The following is a 21,593-nucleotide window of genomic DNA, read 5'->3' on the forward strand; positions in this document are numbered from 1 at the left end:
GTCTAAATGTTTAGTATTGGCACAGTTATTAAAAGTGCCCACTTATCATCAATGTCTGAAGCATATGTAATTATGCCTTTTTTCATTTCTGAACTTAATATTTTTGTTCTGGTTTCCCATCCCCCCCTTTACTGTTAATTCATTTGCCTATAGCTTATCTTTTATATTTTCAATTATCTTTTCAATGAATTTTATGTTTTTATTTTTTTGCTTTGTGGTTATCTCTATCAGATATTACTTTATGTGTTAATAGATTTTAAAAAATATATACTAGAGTACAACCTCGATATAATGGACTAATTCAGGCGAGGTGTGTGCATTAAAGCCAAAAGTCCATTAAAGTCTGTAATATATATAACATAGTAGGTTTTCTGAACACGTATGTTAAAAAAATCAACACATTAGTTTACCTGTTTTTACTTATGTAGACACATTTGTATTATTAAAATTAAGTATGTGTGAAAGTTTAATTTCACATTAAAGTTTTCTATAACTGTAACTTGACAGTTATACTGAATAGATCTAGTAAATGCGTGCATTCACCAGTCACTGTGAGTGAACAAATGTACACATGGCTGGGGGGTGGCTTAGCGCACACATCTGAACATTAGCCAGCACAGACTGCAGCAGAAAGTCACACCACCTGACAACAAAATCAATTACCACATGATGTGATGTGAGCAAGTGCTAATCATGCTCCAAACATTGTTTACAAGCGTTGAGTCTAGGATTTAAATATATATACTATAGTTGTAGATATGTAATACTTACATCGACAAAATTACTATAGTGTTTTTACCAACATATGGCCTGTTTGCAAAAATTAGTTTAAAATAACAGTGAATTAATAACCAAAAAATAACTTGTTCATTTAATTATAAGCAAATCTTGCTTAAAAGCATTTTAAAATTAATAGAGTGTTAATTTTCACATATGGCATACGGACGGGAAATTTTGTCTGTTAAATCCAAAGTCCACAAAATCGAGGGTTTACTGTATTCTAAGATAGCTGTAGAGTCATATTCACTTGTATGTTTTAGCTATGTCTCTTAAAGAGTAGCTGTTGAAATTTTTTAATGCAATTTTAAAATAATTTTACATGGGACATACAACTATTTACATTTACTACAATTGTTCCTATATTGTGCTTTCTGTGTGTCTTGGGTGTTCTATATTTCTTTTCTCTCATTTTTTGTCTTTTTAAAATATTGACTTAGTGTCTTTTCTAACATACTTGTTTGGACATTCTTTACTTTTTTTCTTTTTATAATTATCCTAGAAACATGCATCTTTGACTTTTTCAGAATCTAAAAATAACCGATATCTTTATGCCTCCTCTTAGTGTAAGAACCTTAGAAGTTTAATGTCATTCAACCCCTTCATGACGAGTGTGTTACTATCATATATTTAAATTTTTAAAAATACTCTTACCAAACAGAGGGAGATCTGTTTAGAATTATTGTGTTTTACAGTAGTGCTTATTTACATTTCCCCATTTTTATGGCTTTCTCTATTATTCATTGCTTCTTTTTATCTTTTTAGGCCATCCATCTAGGGCAATTTTCCTTCTAATTAAAGTACATCCTTTGGAATAGCTTTTAAAATGTCTTTGTTTTACTGTCATTTATGGAAGATGTTTTGCAGTTTAGTTTGGCAGGCGTTTTCTTTCAGTCCATTGAAGAGAAAAGTTGGCTATCAGTCTCTCTATTTTTTTCTTTGGCTGTTTTTTTCTCTTTGTTTATAGCTTTTTACTGTTTCACTTTAATATATCTTTATCTTGCTTGGGATTGTTTGGCTTCTTAAATCTGTAAATTGGAGGTGTTTTGAAATGTGTTTATTGGTTATTCATAATTCCTGAATTGTGAGTATCCATTTTTATATTCTATTGATTTATCTGTCTTAATGTATAATAAATCTTTGCTAAATGACATAGTATATATTTTCTCCTGGTCTTTTGCTTTGCTTTTCAATTTGTTTTCCACAGCTTCCCCAACAGAATGCGTTACCCAACTTATGGGTTTTTGATAATCTTATAAGTGAAAAGTGAAAGTTGATAATAAAACTCTGACACTTGCCCTGGCAGTGTGGTTCAGTTGGAGTGTTGTCCCGTACAACAAAAGATTTCAGGTTTGATTCTAGGTCAGGGCATATACTTAGGTTGTGATTTAGTCCTGGTCAGAGTGCATAATTGAGACAATATTTCTCTCTCTCTTTCTCTTTCCCTTCCTCTCTCTCTAAAATCAATAGGAATATATCCTCGGGGGAGGATTTAAAAAAAGTCAAAAAAACTCTGGGACTTTTTGGGAGAAGGGGTAGAACTATGACTACTCTCAGTTTTTCCATCATAAAATGAAAAAACGTTTTCACACATTTCTTCTATTTAGACCAGTGTTGATAAAAATTATATTCTTATAGTATAAATTGTGTCTGATAATTTATAATTTTTGAAATATTTAACCTCTGTTTGTGGTCATTTCCTTCTTTTTGTTCCTGGTATTTATTTATTTTTTTCTTGATTATATGTGCTGAAAGATTATCTAATATATTTCAAAAGAACCAGCTTCTGCTTTTATTGATGAACCGAACTGGCATTTTGACTGTTTAAAATTACTACTTGTATTACAAAAAATGTGTCTAGGGCATACTTTCTGTTTTCCCTTAATATTTTTTTAATCTTTACTGTTGAAAGTATTACAGATGTCCCCCATTTTCCCTGAATATTTTAATAACATTTAATTGGAGAACGAAATCCCTAGCTAATATTCTGTGTGAAGACTCACTGCCCTCTTTGTCATTGTGAAATAGACCCTGTTTAGTACCTTTGGGTACACCTCTCTCATTAGAAAAAAGAATATTTGAGATCCCAGCTCTTAAGACCTGGCTTGACCAGTCCAAGTACCTGCTTTTCCCTGTGGTTATCTTCTACTTCTCTGTGAGCTATTTTTAATGATCAGGCCTGTTCTTTGCCCAGGGTGTTGGAGACAGGATATATCTAGGGGTGGTCACAATATAAAAACAAAACAAAAAAACTTTCTTAATGGCATGGGTTAGGTGTCACTTTCTCTTTTGTCCTATGTAATAATTAAAAGAATTCAAAGCAGGTCCTAAAATGTAATTGTGAGAGAAATTTTTTATTAGGATTTTCTTTAAGAGGGACAAAACTACTTTATAATAAATACATTAATTCAGCCATTTCATTGTAGACTGATAGTTTAATGCTAAGACACAAATTAATAAACTCGAGTTTAATGAGGAGCTAGAACAGAGGTCAGTTTTTGTTGTTTTTTTTTAACATATTAAGATATCTAAAAATGTCACCGTTTAAACTTTGAAGTGATTCTAATGAAAGGTACATAATTTTGAATATGGAAAGTATGGTCTCCAAAGAAGCTGTTGACTTTTTATAAAGAATAGCAAGAAAGAAAACTAAATTTGACAGATTTAGAATTTGTAAGGGTCTAGCTGTTTGATAAAGCAGAAATACTTTCTGCAGTTGGATTGGGTTTTGAGAATGTTAAAACAGTCTTCAGAAACTGAATATTCAGTCCAACATTGAGCCACAGTTAAGTGAAAAAGTGATATTACTTATAACTTATTTTGCAGAATGGATATAATGTCAAAATATATTTTTTAAAAAGGCAACTTCTCTGTCATTGGATATACTAAATACCCAAAATGGATGTATTTTTAATAGTGCATAATTAATTTATATGATTTTTTTTTTTTTTAATCCTCACCTGAGAATATTTTTCCATTTATTTTCAGACCGAGAGGGAAAGAGGGAGAGGGGAAGGCAGGGAAGGAAGGAGGGAAACATCCATTGGTTGCCTCCAAGGTACCATCCCTTGATGCAAGTGAATCAAACCTGCAACTCTTCAGTCCACAGGTGGATGCTCTAACCACTGACCAAACCTGACCAGAGCCATTCTTTATGTATTTTAGTAATTTGTATTGTGAGTTCAGAATTTTCTGTTTTCTATATACATAGCACAATAGCGGTAATGATTCTCCAGAATCTCCTGATTAGATTTCCTCTAGCAAATGCAGATTCGATCTAGGAAATGCATGTGGATGTCAGAGGTTACTTGGTTAAAACATGTGTCAAGCCCTGGCTGGTTTGGCTGAATGGTTGGAGCATGGGCCCGAGGACCAAAGAGGCCAGGGCTGAGTTCCGGCTAAAAGCACGAACCTCCGTTGTGGTTTGTCCCCAGCCCCGGTTGGGGTAGTGTTGTGTGTGTGTGTGTGTGGTAACCACTTGATGTGTCTCTCTCACATTGATGTTTCTCTCTCTCTCTTCCTACCTTTCTCCCTCCCACTCTATCTGAAGATAAATGCAAAAATGTCCTCTGGTGAGGGTAAACAAACAAAAAAAGGAGTCTAAACCAAAGATGCCCTTAGGTCAGGCCAAATATTTCATTCTCCCCCAACCTCCCATTCATTTTTACATTTGGTGAGTTTTGTTATGGCTGCATTGCTTAATGGGAGGGACTAGCACCCCATCACAACCCCATGTGCTGGTGGCACTGTTACCTCTTAGGGATCTATAGAGTATCCAAAACCATATTGCAATAGGCCTTTTATTTTTGTAAATTATACAATAAAGTCCTATGAGTGTAGGCGGTGAGTTTACTAAAGATAATGGGAAAGCTTAATAGGGACAATGAGTTAGAGTAATTTGGGGTCACTATAGCGAAAAGACATGGATTTAGAATTAGGTCTGGGATTTACAATCTGACTTTGTTAGTGGGTGCCTGTGGACAAGACCCTCCAGGAAATTTAATCTTAGAGTGATCATTGTAAAATAACAATAATACCGAAAATAACAATAACACCATCCACCTTTGGTTATTTGAGGACCTCAGAAACAGAACCGAAGGCCCTCTGCTTGCTTGCTTGCATGGGACCAGACTTCAGCTCCCATGACCCCCCCCCCCCCCCCCACCTAGGTCTTGCGCCAGCTCGCGGTCAGCCGCCCTCGTTGAGTTTTAAAAGGCGCCACCCCGTGCTAACTCGTGCTGCCCCCGTGCTGCCCCCGTGCTGGTGACGGCCTAGTCCCGTTGCTGGCCACCGCACTGGCCTTAACTGGCTGGAGAGGGCCGATGGCAGGTCCCGGGGCGTCGGCACAGCCGCCTCCCCCAAGCACCATGAGGTGAGGAGGGCAGGCGGGCCCCCACCCCCACTCAAGCTCTGTGCTGAGCGCCTAAGTGGCAGGCGAGGTGCCTGCCAGAGCTGCCTACCAAAGCGATGGGTACAGAGAAGACTGGGAGAAGGGACGGGATAGGTACCCTACCTGCAGGGGACTTTAGGGAGTGACTGGTGGTGCCACCGAGATGAGACAGGTGATGACACACACCACACAGGGTTGTATGGTACTTAAAGATTTACCGAGGAGTGCCTTTGTTCCTAACTCCTTATTGGATTCTCCGAGTATGGCGGAAGGGAAACCCTTGCAGAACTGCTAGAGAGATGGCATCACTTCTTACAGTGTTTTTGTGTGTGTAGACTTGCAGTCATCTTTTGAAAATTTAAAACTGATTCCAAATGTGCTTTGCACCTCAGATAACAGGAAGGGATATATATCTTGGGTTTTGTTCCTTCTGTGTATGATTATCTTTTTTGTTGTTAATTCTCACTCGAAGATATTTTTCCCATTGCTTTTTGGATAGAGTGGAAGGGAGGAAAGGAGGGAGAGGAAAGGAGGGAAGGAGGGAGAGGAAGGGAGGGAAGGAGGGAGAGGGAGGGAGGGAGGGGGAGAGAGAGAGAAAGAGAGAGAGAGAAACATCAGTGTGAGAGAAACACATTGATTGGTTGCCTCCCGCGTTACCTGGCCAGGGATCAAACCTGCAACCCAACTACATGCCCTTGACCAGGAATCAAACCCTAGACTGAAGGATTGAAGGGCTGACACTCTTAACTGCTGAGCCAAAAACCAGCCAGGGCCATAATTATCTTAACATTAGAAGACTTTATTTATTTATTTTAATATTTTTTCTTTATTAATTTTAGAGAGAGGAAGGGAGAAGGAGAGCTAGAAATATCGATAAGAGAGAAAATTGATTGGCATGCCCTCCACTGGGGATTTGACCCACATCCTGGACATGTGCCCTGATTGGGAATGGAACCAGGACCTCAGTCCATGTGATGATGCTCAATCCACTGAGCCACACTGGCTGGGCAAAATTTTCTTTTTTATACTTTATTTTTAAATTAATTTTTATTTAAGTGTAGTTGGTACACAGTCTATTAGTTATATTAGTTTCAGGTATACAATATAATGATTTGACGTTTTTATATTTTACAGTGTGATCACCCCACTACTTCTAGTTAACCATCTGTCACCATGTAAACTTATCATAATATTTTTACTGTATTCCCCTTATTCTTTTTCACCCATCCTCTTACTCCCTCCCTTCTGGTAACTATCCCTTTGGTCTCTGTTTCTATGAGTCTGTTCTTGTTTTGTTTAAGATTCCACATATAAGTGGAACTATATAGTATTTTTCTTTCTCTGCCTAACATTTCACTAAGCATAATACACTCTTGGTCATACATGTTGTCACAAATGGCAAGATTGCATTCTTTTTTATTGCTACATAATACGTGGGGGGGGTGGTGTAGAGGGGTGTGTGTGTTTGTGTTGTGTGTACCACCTCTTCCTTATTCATTCGATAGATGGACACCTAGATTGCTTCCATATCTTGGCTGTTGTAAATAATGCTTCATTTAACATAAGGGTATTTATATATTTTCCAGTTAGTGGTTTTATTTTCTTTGGATAAACACCTAGAAATGAAATTGCTGGGTTGACTGCCCTTTTCTGGTTTCTCTGTCAAGGTTGTGCTAGCCTTGCTGGATTTTCCTGTTTTCTGTTTTTGAGGAAAAATTTTGTGGAAAACTTCTTGGCCTGGCATTTCTATGCCTATAACAAACAATTGTATAAGTTATTTAATATTTATAGATATAGTCCGTTTTTCTATTTTTCTTAGGTTTTGATAACTTGTATCCTAGGGAATGCTTCCATTTTATCTATCAATTCAATTTTTGTCATAACATTGTTTCTATTTTACATTATATATAAATCACATCCCTTTTTATTCCTAATGTTATTTTATATTCCTTTTTTAAAAATTATTTGACTGATGTATTTTTTTTCCCAAAGAACTGGTTTTTATTTTTCCCCTACTTTGTGCTTCTTTTTTCTTCTATTTCTGATTTTACTATTTATTTCCCTATTTTCTTTAAATTTACTCGTTCTCTGTTTTCTAAGTTCTTGAATTGACTATTTAGTTAATTGATTTTCAAAGGTTTTTTTTCTCTAATATGTACAATTAAAACTGACAGTTGCCTTATTGGTATTTTAGATACATCTAAGTTTAGGTAGATGGTGTTTTCATTATCATTAATTTTTTTGAATTTATTTTATTTTATTTTTTAGAGGGAGAGGGAGAGAGAGAGAGAGATAGAAACATCAATGAAAGAGAACATCAAGTGGCTGCCCTCTGCACATCCCCCACTGGCGATCATGCCCACAGCCTGGGCACGTGCCCTGACTGGGAATCGAACTGGCGACCTCCTGGTGCATGGGTTGACGCTCAACCACTGAGCCATACATTAATTAATCATTTAATTAAAACCCTTTTACATTTCATTATAATGCATTTTTTAACTATGAATTATTTCTAAGTAGGTGTTTTGTTTTTTTATTTCTAAACATGGGCTCTTGAAATTAACTTTTAAGATCAGATTGTAATTTTACTGGATTTTGGTCAGATACTGTGTTCTATATTTTACCAATACTCAGTATTTGAATACATTTTAAGTACATAGTTCAATGAATTTTGGTGAATGTATACTTTCTGTAACAACCATACCAATAAAAATACAGGATATTTCTGTGACTCCAAAAAGTTCCCTCATGCCTATCTCACTTGCAATTAATTTCACTGTTATTACCCTCTACCCTAGGCAGCCACTGATAACGATTTCTATCACTACAGATTAGTTTTGTTAGTTTTAGAACTCTGTGAAAATGCAATACTACAGTGTGTACACTTTTATGTCTGACTTCTTTGCCCAGTTTAATGTTTTTGAGGTTCATGCATGTATCAGCAGTGTTTCTTTTTTATTGTTGAGTACTAGAATATTATATGAATATATCTTAGTTTGTTAATGCATTTATCTATTGATAAACATTTAGGTTGTTTCCAGTTTTAGCCTACTATGAGTAATGCTGCCCTGAACATTCATGTACAGATCTTTTTGTGGACATATGTTTTATTTCTCTGGGGTTAATATCTAGGAATAGAATTGCTGGGAAATACAGTAAGTGTATGTTTAACTTTATATGAAATTGCCAAACTGTTTTCCCTATTGACTATGTAGCTTTATATTCCTACCAGGAATATATGAGAGTTCCAATTATTCCTCATCCTTTTCAACATCTGTCTTTTTAATTTTAGCCATTTAGCAGGTGAATAGTATGTTGCTTTAATTAGTACTTCCTTGATAACTAATAATGTTTACTATGTTCCTGTGTCCTTATTTATGTCTTTTGTGAAGTGTGTCCAAGAGTTCTTTTTTTTTTTTTTTGTTCAGGTAGAGTGGGAGGGAGAGAGAGAGAGAGAAACATCGATGTGAAAGGAACACATCGAGTGGCTGCCACCCGCACAACCGACCAGGGCTGGGGACAAACTGCAACCGAGGTATGTGCCCTTAGCGGGAACCAAACCCAGGTCTCTCCGGACCGCAGGTCGACGCTCTAACCGCTGAGCCAAACCGGCCAGGGCCCAAGAGTTCTTTATGTATTTGGACACAAGTCCTCAAATATTTTTAACTTCTTCGTGATATCTTTTGAATATCAGAAAGTTTTAATTTTCATAAAGTTATTGTATAAGTTTTCTTTTATGGTAACTGATTTTTGTGTCCTAAGAAATCTTGCATGTAACTCCACCATCAAGAAGACTTTTTTCCTATGATCTTTTTCTAAAAACATTATAGTTTTAGCTTTTATGATTAGGTCTATGATTCATTTTCAGTTGAATTTTATGGTTTGAGTTAGGGTCGTGGATTTGTGGATTTTTCCATCTTGGGTGGTATAGCACAATTTTTGGTTGTAAAGATTTTTTTCCCTGTTGAATTATATTGCATTGATCAATACCAGTCGTGACTACATTAGCTTTATAATAATTCTTGAACTCAGGTATTGAGCCCTTCAACTTTGTTCTTTTCCAAAATAATTTTGACTGTTCTAAATCCTTTAAATTTCCATATAAATTTTAGAATCAGGTCATCAGTTTCTGCAGACTGGAATTGTGTTGAACATCTGTGGATCAATGTTGTATCTCAGCATCCCCCAACAAGGTCACAAAGCTAGGCAATAGTATTAAAGAGGAAGAGTCCATACTGAAGCTGAACAGCATATTGCTCCACAAAGGAGGTCTCCAAAAACACTTGATGTATCTATCTATTCAGAGGATATTTTTAGTTCTCCAGTACAATTTTAGGCTGAAATACTAATTGGTAACTGAAAATTAAGTATAGGAAATTTGAAAGTCAGAAAAAGAAAACATTGTGTAAGAAAGGAAATTGACTACTCATTGTAACTCACCTATGATTAATGTATACAATTTAGTGAAATACCAAATACTGATATAACAAAAATAATGATATTACTATAACAGAATATATTTTTATAGGACATAGAATTGGAAATTTATAGGAAATGTATTTTTGTGTGTGTGGGGGAAGGTGTTTTTTCATTAAAGGAATATTTTATTTAAAAATATGAGGTTATACCAGAAAACACAGCTAATATTGAAAGTGGTACCCTAAGAAAATTGAAAATAAGTTGCCCTGGGAGGGTGGGGGCAGCAACTGATAAGCCTATTGGTAGTATTTGGCGTTTTACTTAGTGTGTATACTTTGTTGAAATTTATTTTTAAAAAGAAAGGGAATGCCCAGTCAGTGTGGGTCCGTGGTTGAGCATCAACCCATGTACCAAGAGGTCGCTGGTTTGATTCCTGGTCAGGGCACATGCCCAGGTTGTGGGCCAAATCCCCAGTGCGGGGCATGCATGAGGCAGCCAGTTGATGGTCTATCTCATCGATGTTTCTATCTCTCACTCCCTTTCCTCTCTCTCTAAAATCAATAAAGAAAAAAAAAGTTTTAAAAGAGGCGAAAGAAAGATTATAAGTAGCTTTCTCAAAGTCACAAAGCGACAAAGATCTGGGTTCAAATATTGTCTTGCCAAGTCCATTGATTCCAGAGTCCAAGCCCCTTAATCACTTCCCTTTAGTCTGAAGGGGAGATTGTCCAGAACACAGTTGTTTTACACATAATTTTGAAATTATGACCTAAATGTTAAAGACTACCCCTTTTACATAGATAGTGAGCGGGTCTTCAGTTTTCTCCTCTTGTTCCCAGCTCTGTCTAGTGCAGAACTATACATATAACAGGACTATGGTAAATATCTGTGCAACACTTCAGAAGAATGATTAATGCAAGCTGGAAATACCTTAAGACATCGGAGAATATAGATCTGGGGCTAGACTTTAAATATGAGAACAACTTAGTCTTGGAATGGGGGAGGAGTATGAAAATCAGGCTATATATAACTAATGAGGGATATTACATGAATAGTGATCAGAATCAAGGGTATTTTGCCCTTGTTCCTTGCGGGGGGATAGATTTATTAACTAGTAGGTGGGAATCAAGCAATCAGAGGCTTTAAATAACTTATACAGTAAACACTTGATTTTGTGGACCTCAATTTAACAGACTTAGGATTTAACGGACAAAATTCCTGGTCTGTAGCTCATGTGAAAATTAGCACCCTGTTAATTTAAAAAAACAAAATTTGCTTATAATTAAAATAACAGGTTATTTTTCATTGTTATTAATTCACTGGTTTTTTTTTTTTTTATCCTCACCTGAGGACATTTTTCCATTTTTTGTTCAGATAGAGCGGGAGGGAGGGAGGGAGGGAGGGAGGGGGAGAGAGAGAGAGAGAGAGAGAGAGAGAGAGAGAGAGAGAGAGAGAAACATCGATATGAAGGGACACATCGAGTGGCTGCCACCCGCACGACCAACCAGGGCCGGGGACAAACTGCAACCGAGGTACATGCCCTTAGCGGGAACCGAACCCAGGTCTCTCTGTACCGCAGGCCGACGCTCTAACTGCTGAGCCAAACTGGCCAGGGCCACTGGTTTTTTTTGTTTGGTTGTTTTGTTTTGTTGTTAATTCTCACCCGAGGATATTTATCCATTGATTTTTAGATAAGAGTGGAAAGGAGGGAGGGAGACAGAGAGACATTAATGTGAGAGAGACACATCGATTGGTTGCCTCCCCCATGACCCTGACCAGAGCCAGGATCAAATCTGCAACCTAGGTGTGTGCCCTTGACAGGGAATTGAACCCTCAACCCTTCAGTCCAAGGGCCAATGCTCTAACCTTTGAGCCAAACCAGCCAGGCCTTTACTGTTATTTTTAACACATTGTAGCAAATAGGCCATGTGTTGGAAAAAACACTAGTAATTTCGCTGACATACATAAATATATCTACAACTATAGTCTGCATATTTGAATCCAAGAGTCACTGCTCCTAAACAGTGTTTGGGAAATGATTAGTAGGTGATCACACCACATCTTAAAGTAATTGATTGTGTTGTCAGGTGGCATGCCTTTCTGCAGTAGTTTGTGCTGGTCAATATTCCCATGTGCCCTAAGCCACCCCCCAGCTGTGTGCATTTGTTTACCAGAGGTGACTGGTGAATAAACACATATACTAGTTCTATTCAGTATAACTTTAAAATTAGTCATATATGTAGAAAACCTTTCTGTGAAATCAGACTTTTCACACATACTTCATTTTAATTATACAAACGTGTCTACGTATGTAAAAACAGGTAATCTAATTTCTTAATTTTTTAACATACGTGTTTGGAAAACTTTACTATATAACAGACTTTTGGCTTTAATGGACACACCTCACCTGAATTAGTTATATTGAGGTTTTACTGTATTTTAAGTTTCAAGTTTTCAAAGAAGTTATATTAACTTTTGTGCTTCCTGGCTAATAAATAGTAGGGTAAATGTCTCTTCATGGCAACAAATAAAAAAGGAACTTAATAAATTATCTAGTGCAGTGCCCAATGGCTTGTACGTACCAGGCCTTCAGTAAGGCAGTTTGTTGTCAAGAGTCACAGTGTTATAACTGAAAGAAGCCTTAGATCATTACAACTAAATGAGGCCTTAGAATAAGTGGCTTAAACAATAAGGGACATTTATAATTTTACGTATCAAAAGATCCAGAGGCAGGTCTCCAGTTAGTTTATTCAACAGTTCAAGGACTTCATTAAGGATCTAGATTCTTTCTATTTGGTTCCATCATCAGTGTGTTTGGCTGATCAATGTAATCTTAGGTACAGGGAGTTCCAGGCAACAGACCGTCTTCAGACAAGGCCCTAAGGCTAGAAGAAGATGGAATCTGGGAGAGTGCATCTTTTCCTCCTGTAAGAAACCTTTCCTAGAATTCCCCTTTGTAGAGTCTATTCACATCTCATTGGCCAGAATTGAGTCACATGTTTATTCCTGAAATAATCACTAACCAAAGAGAGTGAAATTACCATAATGAGCTTAGGTTAATTATGACACAGGCACACACCCTACTCTCAGGCTTTCCTGAAGCATCCGATCATACAGTTCCTAAATAAAATTATTTTGGGGGAGGGAAGAAAAAGGGGCATTGTCATTGAAAAGGCAGTCAGCAACATCACAGGAAGGTGTCAGAACAAGTTAGTGATAGGCCTGTAGTAGAATCCTGGTATCCTGATTCTCAATTTAATTCTTCCTTTTTCAGATAAATAACCTATTTGCTTAGTAAATGATTATCATCAATAGTGCTACATTTTCTTCTTTTTTTTTTTTTTAGGTTGAGTTAGGTTGAGAGTGGAAGGAAGGGAAAAAGAGAGATAGACATTAATGTGAGAGTGACACATCAATTGGTTGCCTCCTGCACAACCCCAACTGGGACCGGGGATAGAACCTGCAACCCAGGTACATGCCCTTGACCAGAAGGCAAACCTGAAACCTTTCGATTCACAGGCTGGCGCTCTAACGTCAAACTGGCCAGGGCGTTACTTTTTTTTTAAATAATTTATTTCTTATTGATTTTAGAGAGAGAGGTAGAAACATCGATGAGAGAGAACATCGATTGGCTGCCTCCTGCATGTCCCCTATTGAGGATTGAGCCCACAACCTGGGCATGTGCCCTGACCAGGAATTGAACCTCTTGCTGCATGAGGTTCTCAGCTACCCAACTACTGAGCCACACCAGCCAGGCAATATTGCTACTTTCTCTAAAGACTATTGAATATGTCCATATAATTCTGACTCAAATATTGTTTGGGGGTGGGGGGGGGAGTATACAATTATACAACTATATATGTGATTTTCTTTTTTGTAAAGCATATTGAATTCCTCATAAACAACTTGCAGTTCCTTATGTGTATCTTGTTTCTACCTCTGCATTTGTTCCTACTACTTCCATTGCCTAGAAAACATACATACTATGTCCTTTTTTGACTTACTTGAATACTATTCAGATTTCAAGTATTGGTGCCTTTCTGAAACCTTTCTTGACCTATCAGTGAAATTGGTTGTTTGTACCCTTATGTACTCACTATATCATGTTCTAGATTCTCCTACACATGTATAGTATTTTATTTTTTTACAGGCTTGTCTTCCTTTTCTAGTCTAATAAGTTTTCATTATACAGACTTTTCCTTTGATAAGTCTAGGGTATAACATAATACTGGATATGTAATAATTGCCACTAATAGTTTTATTTAATGAATGGATGAATCATATTTGTAATTTGGGTGTAGGGAGAGATTTTTATTTGTGTTCTATTTGATTTTGCCTCTTCCAACTGGTAGAATATGAATGTGGTTCTATAATCTCTTCATTTTGAAGAATTTTTTCCCATTGAGGCAAAAGGGATTTCTATCAGCATAATTTATTTCTGTGAACACAATTTTCTTTAAACTTAAAAAAATATATTGCAGGAAAAGCATTTCATTTTATGTGTATTACTTCTTACAGAGCAAATTTAGCCCTTAGTTCTGTAGAGTTGTCAAAGGAGGTAAACATTACGGTATTGTACCTAATGCAAATTAGATGCTCACTAAACATATGTTTATATAGGTAGATATGCTGTAAATAGAGCTATTCACTTTATGATTTAATTTTTTCTTTTTTTATTTTAGCATTTATGACAGTAACAGAGAACAGGACTATGTCAAGAACTCTGGGGGTATACTTGGTGACAATGAATTAAGACCACCCTCCCAGCTACATTCTCTCTTAGAGAAGACCAGGACAGGGTTCATATCAGAAAAGAGTGGGTATTAAACTAAATGCAATAAGTTATTACTAATGAATTCAAAGTAGACTAGAATAACTTTTTAAATTTTCATTTTAATCATATAAAATGAAAGGACTTTTTAAAATTTTTAATTTCCAATAGCTACAAATTTCTTTTAATCATTAGTTCACAATTGATAAGTGATTAAGTTTTCAAATTGCATCAGACAAGGTATTTAAGGAAAATTGTCACATTCTTCATTTGTATTTTTTGAAATTATGATTGATTTTACTTGATTCTGAATTAAGATATTTTAGATAGAAGTAATACATGCTTATATAGGGAAAAAAACCTAAATTTGTAGTAATATATATAAAGTAAAAAGTATAAGTTTCCTTTTAGCCACTTCCCACTCTCAATAACCTTTGGTTTAAACACTGTTAATTTGGTTTCCCATCTTTCTAGATTTTTATCTGTACACTTTCAAATACATTTGCAGTGTTCTTTTTACTAACATGACATTATATAATGCATGTTGTTTACTCCATAGTATATAATAGATATCTTTATATGCCAGTATATGCAAATTTATTTAGTAGCTGCAGTGTGTTTCTCTGTTGATGGCAATTTAGGTTATCTCCAGTGTTTTTGCTATTATGGATTCTGGTGCATGGAGCCCTCTTGTACATATATTCTGTGCACTTACACTAGTATTTCTGAGGAATGGATTTCCAGAAATGGAATGGTTATTTGGTATACACATTTAAGTTTTTGTTAGGTCCTGCCAAATTGTGCTCTAAAAAAGTTGTATTTATCTTAAACTTAAACTGGAAATTCTTTAATATCTTAAAAGTAAAGGTAATACATATTAGGATTAGATGATTAAGGGATGGGCTCCTTCAATAAGTATCAAATGGCCTGCTTAGATCAAGTATATAGACATAAGTAGTATTAGTAGGTGGAGTTTGCAATCTGTCTATAGGGAACACTTATTAATTAAGGGCCTTTAATGGCAGATATAGTTGGGTTCTGTCTGAGTGTTTCTCTTGTTGATGAGTGCTGTAGTTTAATGCATAAACAGGATATGTGGTCATGAAAGTTCTGGGAAGATGTAGAAATGGCTGGCTTTTGTCAGACTTTTGTGAAACCTGAGTTGTTGACATTAGTTCATCTCATTATTTGATTTTAGATCACATGCTTGTAGAATGAAAAAGATACCTGTGACATAGCATCAACAATTGGTTTATCATTTTTCTGATCCCTTTTATTAGAAGTTAAAAAGAGAAAAACGTCCAAAACCAGACACTCACGATCTCTGATGGATTTTGAGAAAGGAGAGATTAATGCAGGGTACTTTGAGCAGAATTCACCTTATGTCAAGCTTAATTTAACCTTTTAGATTGAATCCACAAGTAGTAGAGAAATGTGTCTGTCCAAAGTTGGGAGCCACAGGAACGCATATTAACTCAATTTACAAAGCCATTGTGATTGAATGCAAATTTTCTCCATGTGCTTTCTGTTGGTCACTTAAACCCTAAGGGACACTTTTTCTACTTCACAGGCAGGTACTTTTCAGGTTATCTTTTTAGATGTTGTTTTAGGTTTCTTTATACAATAGTCCCCTCTTCATTCTCCTAATATTCTTATAACCTTGAATGTATAAATAAAGCATGTGTATTGCTCAGTAAAAATGAGGTTATGAATTTAGGACTTGTAGTGTTTCCTATATTAGTTAGACTCTTAAATGCAAGTACGTTATGTAAGGAGAGACAATGTCAAATAATTTCTCCATAAAATTCTCACCTGTCTTTTTTTTTTAGAGTAGGAAACTTGTGCTTTCTTGAGTATAATTGAAGTCATTTATTATGAACTCATGAAAAATTAAAGATTTACTGTGGTTTTCTGACAGCTTGTCTTTTGACATGCTTTTTCTTATAACTGTAAAATGATTACTTTTATAAATAAATTGCTATATGGAGGATGACCTAAAGGGGAAGCATTTTTAACCATAGAGAAATAGTGTTAGAAATAAAAATATTAAGCACAAAGTAATTTATTTCCTACTTATTTCTCCTTGCTTATATTTTTCTTTTGTATTTTTTATATTTATTTTCTTTAAAAAATTTTTAAATTTATTTTGTTATTTATTTTAAATCATCTTATTAATAGCTTTATTGGGAACAGTATTCTACACACTGGTGTAACATGTTCTCTGACCACATGTATTTAGGAAACACTGTGTTAGATAGGTTGTTTTTTGTTTTTTTTAAATTGCACTACTTTTACAGTTTTCAGTGTGTTGTGCATTGACACTCAAAAATAGGGGTATGTGTAGTATTCAGTACTTGTGAAATTTAAAACTTTTGCCCAACTATTAACATCTTGGGGGATTTAGAGAAGTTGATAATCACAGAGGGATAATTTCCAAAGCTATGATAACTTTTGTTGCTGTCCTATAAGCAACATATTTCTCAAATATTGAGCCTCAAAGTATACTTACATTTTTTAATATTATACTGCCTTTTAAAAAATATTAAATACAGGCTTCCAAAATTATACTTTTTAAAGAAATCCTGATTTGTATTTGAGCTTTTGTAAGATGATTTTGCAAGTACATAGGCCTCCTAGTTTGTTTTGAGTAATGCAGTTTCAGAAAGCTATAATTTTAATTATTATCATGGTGTTTTACTATTTTTATTTCCTTAGACTGTCTTTATTTTATATAGCACTGGTATACTGATACTGACAGAGAAAGAGAAACAGAAAAAGTAAAACAGAATTGATAGGGATCAGATGTACTACTTTAGAATATTCTGAAGTGTTTCATTCTTTTTTCTTTCCTTCCTTGCTGTTTAATAATCTTTCATTATTGATACTAGGAAATTTTGTTTATTAAACTACCTTTATAATTGAAGTGTTAGGACAGTTTAGTCCAAATTAATTTCCCTGAAATGTCTGTTTTCATTTTTGTGATACTCTAGTTTCTTTTTTCTTACCTGTTGTTCATAAGTTAATTTTAAGTAATATACTTTGTTTTTCTTTAGCTTTTGAACTTTCATTTGCAGAATTCTGGGGAAAATAGGAAGCCATATTAATATATCCACTTATTTTTACTTTATGGCTAAAATTTACAGTGCTATATCAATTTTTCCATTCTTATTATTTATAAATTATCAATTTGTACACTCCTCCCCAACTTTGTGAAAAAAAAGTAGAGAGGATATAAATAGAAGGGAGAAAACAAATCAAATGGTTAAATGTTATGAAAAGTCATTAGGCTCAGTTGTTGCTAAAGTAAAGACTTGTAAAATCAAGAGGCATAAAAGGCTCACATTGAGAGAGTTATTGGATTGAATCAGCAATTCTCCATCAGGAAACATGCCTTTCATGGGAGGGACATCAGAATATGTAGGAAAGCACATGGGTATGATTTGAAAAAAGAGCACTTTAAAAAGAAATAAAGTTTTATTTTTGTAAAATAGTTTCATAATACAGACCATAAGAAGTTCAGTAGACATACCTAAGCTAGTGAGGAAACCCCAACTATACAATGATTTCTAATATGTTTGCTGAGTATGCAGTAGTAGGCTTCTTAAAAAGAGCCCAACAGATTTACTTCGGGATTTGAGGATTTGATGAGAAGACAGGAAGGATAAATTTATCAAAATATGGCATAGGTTTAAAAATTTATAAAGATGAGAAAAATTTATAAAGTCTGAGTGATTGCTGTGACCACCAACTTGACAGTACAGTCACATCTGCTTTTACCAGCTACAGTTACAGCACCCAGCTTTAAACCTCAAGCCATAAGCTATCTGGCAGGAGGGTACACTTTCCTCTTGTTTTGAAAATAATTCACCCTAAACTGTAATTCATTTAGATTATTTTCTTCACATGAGAGGTCTTTTAAGTTAAGATAGTACAGAAATGATAGCCAGAACACATTGTAAAAATCTTGGTTATACAGAAAGGAAATAGATGAATATTCGGTGATATTTAGTGTCCCACTTTTAATCACATCCTTTGGTTATCTTAAACAGTTGCATTATTTTTGTTTGTGTTTTACAGTTTTTGAGACAGTGTCCTTGAGTTCAGACTTTCTCTTCCAGAGAGCAGTTTCAATTCTCCATACTTCTTACTTGGACTCTGCATCTGAGCATGGTTTTCAGTACACTCAAGTGACTTTGGTGAAAAATGACATTTTCTTAAATGAGGTGAGGTGGTTGGTACACACTGTGTCTGTGTGTTAGTTTTATTTTAGCTTTAAAGAACAATCATTTGGGGTATATAAGCCTAGTTTTTTAAACTATCACTTTTCAGATTAGATAAAAGATCCTTGGAAACTGTCACTTGGAAGGTAATAATAATATATTCTAGAGAATAGAAAAATAATAAATTTTATTAGTCTTTTAGCAGGAGCAATCAGATGATGCATTTTTAAAAATTAACTTGCAAGGCAAAAACATGATTATAGTATTTGGTTATTTTCTCTCTATACAGTACAAAACTTTTTACCAAGAAAAAAAAGCAAGTAACTATACTCAGGAAGAACTCCAAGAAACTTACGGATTTCTTCTGTTTGAAACTGAAAGTCAGGTAAGGAAATTAGGTTTTATAAAATTAATTTTGTGAATTAAAATGAATTATCATTAAACTTAAATATTGGTGTTTTACTTATATAAATATTATAAGATTACCAGTTTATCAGCCTTTTTTGTTAGCAATGTAAATGATAGTGAAAGCTATTTAAAGAAATTTGATATCTGTAACTTTTTGTGGGTTTTTTTTTTTAGTTTTATACATTTGTAAGCTCATGGTGAGATTTGAATTAATACAGGTTTCTTAGGTATCAGTAATGACTTTTAATGGAATGAATGGATATTTCTCCATTCTGTATCATTGTTTACATAGATACTTTCTATTCTTTGTGGAGATTTTTCAAGTTTAAATGACATAGTTTTGGGGATAACATGAACATTTTCAGCATTCTGGCTACCCTGTCTCTGAAGATTAAACCTCCATATATTATTCATTGTACCTGACTTGTGGGAGAAGGAAACTGCAGGATATGTCCCAAAGATGTGTTTGGCACCTAGATACAATTTTAAAATAATTCAAATTAATACTATGGTTGAGTTGATTTTATTATTTATTTGTTAATCCTCACCCGAGAATATTTTTCCATTGATTTTTTTTTTCTTTTTTTAATAGAGTGGGAGGGAGGGAGGGAGAGAGAGAAAGAGAGAGAGGAAAGATCGATGTGACAGAGACAAATCAGTTGGTTGCTTACCACACACACTACCCCGACCAGGGCCGGGGATTGAACCTACAACCCAGATATGTGCTCTTGACTGGGAATTGAACCCAAGACCCTTTGGTCCTCAGGCCAAACCAGCTAGGGCTGTGTTGATGATTTTTAAAGAACAAAGGTTGATTTTCTTAAAGGATATTTAATATTAATATATAATATAAAGGTGATATAGTAATACCAGAAGAGTTTATTTACTTAATCATCTACTTCCAAATAAGATCTGCTATGGATTCATACTATAAAACATATTTGGGAGTAAGACATTTCCAAAGTTGTATTGAAAAAGAATCTTTAAGAGAGGATTTATCTGTGATCTTCTTTAATTTGGTTTTGTTGGTGACATTTTTGTTAACAGAAATGGTAACCTTCATGAAAATCTTTGAACTATTAACCAAACGCATTGCCTTACATAACCTTGCTTTGTGCCATAAATACATACAGTGTGAAGATTTTATATTTATTTGAAAGCCTGTAGATTATAGTGTTATTTCATTACCTCTCCCAAGACTAATAATGATAATCAAAGTACTCTTTTGTTTAAAGGCAAAGTTGGTATGTCAGCGTGGACTCTGTATTGGCAGCAGTGCTATTACCACTCTTGGTGATCCAGGAAAAGGTAAGAAAAAATAATCTCTTCTTTTACAAAATGAAGTGGGGTATAGTTTATTTAATAAGATACCCATATTAAAAGCTTTAGAATCAGAACTTTATCATATAAATAAGCTTTGAGCCTAAGACTTAAGGTTTTCCAGTAGACGTTACATGATAAGAATTTGTTTTTAAAAGTTGGTTGGTCTAGAAAAGATATTGAAGGTATCTTTTAGTGGTGAGAGATTGTTACAGTTATCAGGATTAGTGAGGTTCTCTTCTACACCATCATAATGACCAAACTTGGCAACTATGGAATGTGAAGAGTAAGAGAAAAGAAATAATCAAAGGTAAGGGTTTAATTTACACTATAGTGATATTACTGATAGAAAAGAGACACAGAAGGAGAGGAGATTGGTAGGGAGGCTGATAGAAAAGAAAGGTAATCTTATGGTTAAGAGTATCGATTAACATTAAATTTCTTTAAACTTCAGTTTTCTCATTTGTAAAATAGAACTATCTCCTAGATTGGTTGTGAGGATACAAGAGACTGTAAAGTGTTGACCACAGCACAAACCTAGTAAACCCTCAGTAAATGGACACTACTACTTTCATGAGTTAAATTTGAGAAATAACGAAATCTTCGTAAGTGTTTCTGAAAAATATCCTAGTAGTGGTAAAAATAATTGGAAAAGGAATTAGGAATAGAGATTGGGGGTCATTGTGGTGGGGGTTGGTGTTAGTTGAAGCCAAATATACTCTTATATGGGATAGTATAGAAGGAAAAGATGACAAAGAACAGAACTTTTGGATTGTTGTGGGACCAAGGGGTGGAGTAGTGGGGAAGATGTAGGGGGAGGAGTCAAGAGCAGTCCAGTGGAGGAAGAATCAGGAAGTAAGTTTACAGAAAATAGGAGGACCTAAGGGGGCGATATGTAGCTGTGTCAGGTGCCACAAAATTTAGAGATCAAGACTGAGAAAGATTATTAAGCTTCATGGCTAGATTCCTACTGAGCTTTTTTTTTTTAAATATCTTTTTTGAGATAAAATTTACATACCAGACAATTTACCCATTTAAAATCTCGTGTTTTTTAGTATATTCGCAAAATTGTGCACCCAGTAGCACAATTGATTTTAGACTGTTTTTATCACCCTGAAAAGAAATCCTGTACCTATTAGCACTAACGCCCCATTCCTCGCTACCTTTCGTCCAGACAGTCACTAATCTACATCTTGCCTAATGGTTTTGCGTATTTATTCCAAATAGTGTATATAAATGGAGTTGTGTGTGATTTTTTGTTACTTAGCTTAGTGCCTTGGGGTTCATCCAT

The 21,593-nt window shown here is 35.0% G+C and overlaps 1 protein-coding gene across 4 annotated transcripts in view; it reads left to right on the forward strand.

Annotated features, from left to right (window-relative positions):
- Positions 1-21,593, forward strand: part of TASOR2 (transcription activation suppressor family member 2) — a 73,657-nt gene that overhangs the window by 4,370 nt on the left and 47,694 nt on the right. For 2 of the 4 annotated variants that reach the window (XM_036263404.1, XM_036263409.1), the window contains exons 3-6: positions 14,266-14,399; positions 18,473-18,577; positions 18,864-18,959; positions 20,218-20,290. In XM_036263404.1, coding sequence (XP_036119297.1) covers positions 18,573-18,577; positions 18,864-18,959; positions 20,218-20,290 — 174 coding nt within the window. In that variant the 5' untranslated portion in view covers positions 14,266-14,399; positions 18,473-18,572. Of the gene's footprint in view, positions 1-14,265; positions 14,400-18,431; positions 18,578-18,863; positions 18,960-20,217; positions 20,291-21,593 lie in introns of those variants that run through there. The other 2 variants (XM_036263414.1, XM_036263419.1) reach the window with 2 other exon arrangements.

This window comes from Molossus molossus, unplaced genomic scaffold (genome assembly GCF_014108415.1).
Source record: "Molossus molossus isolate mMolMol1 unplaced genomic scaffold, mMolMol1.p scaffold_m16_p_1, whole genome shotgun sequence".
In the NCBI taxonomy this organism is placed as follows: Eukaryota; Metazoa; Chordata; class Mammalia; order Chiroptera; family Molossidae; genus Molossus; species Molossus molossus.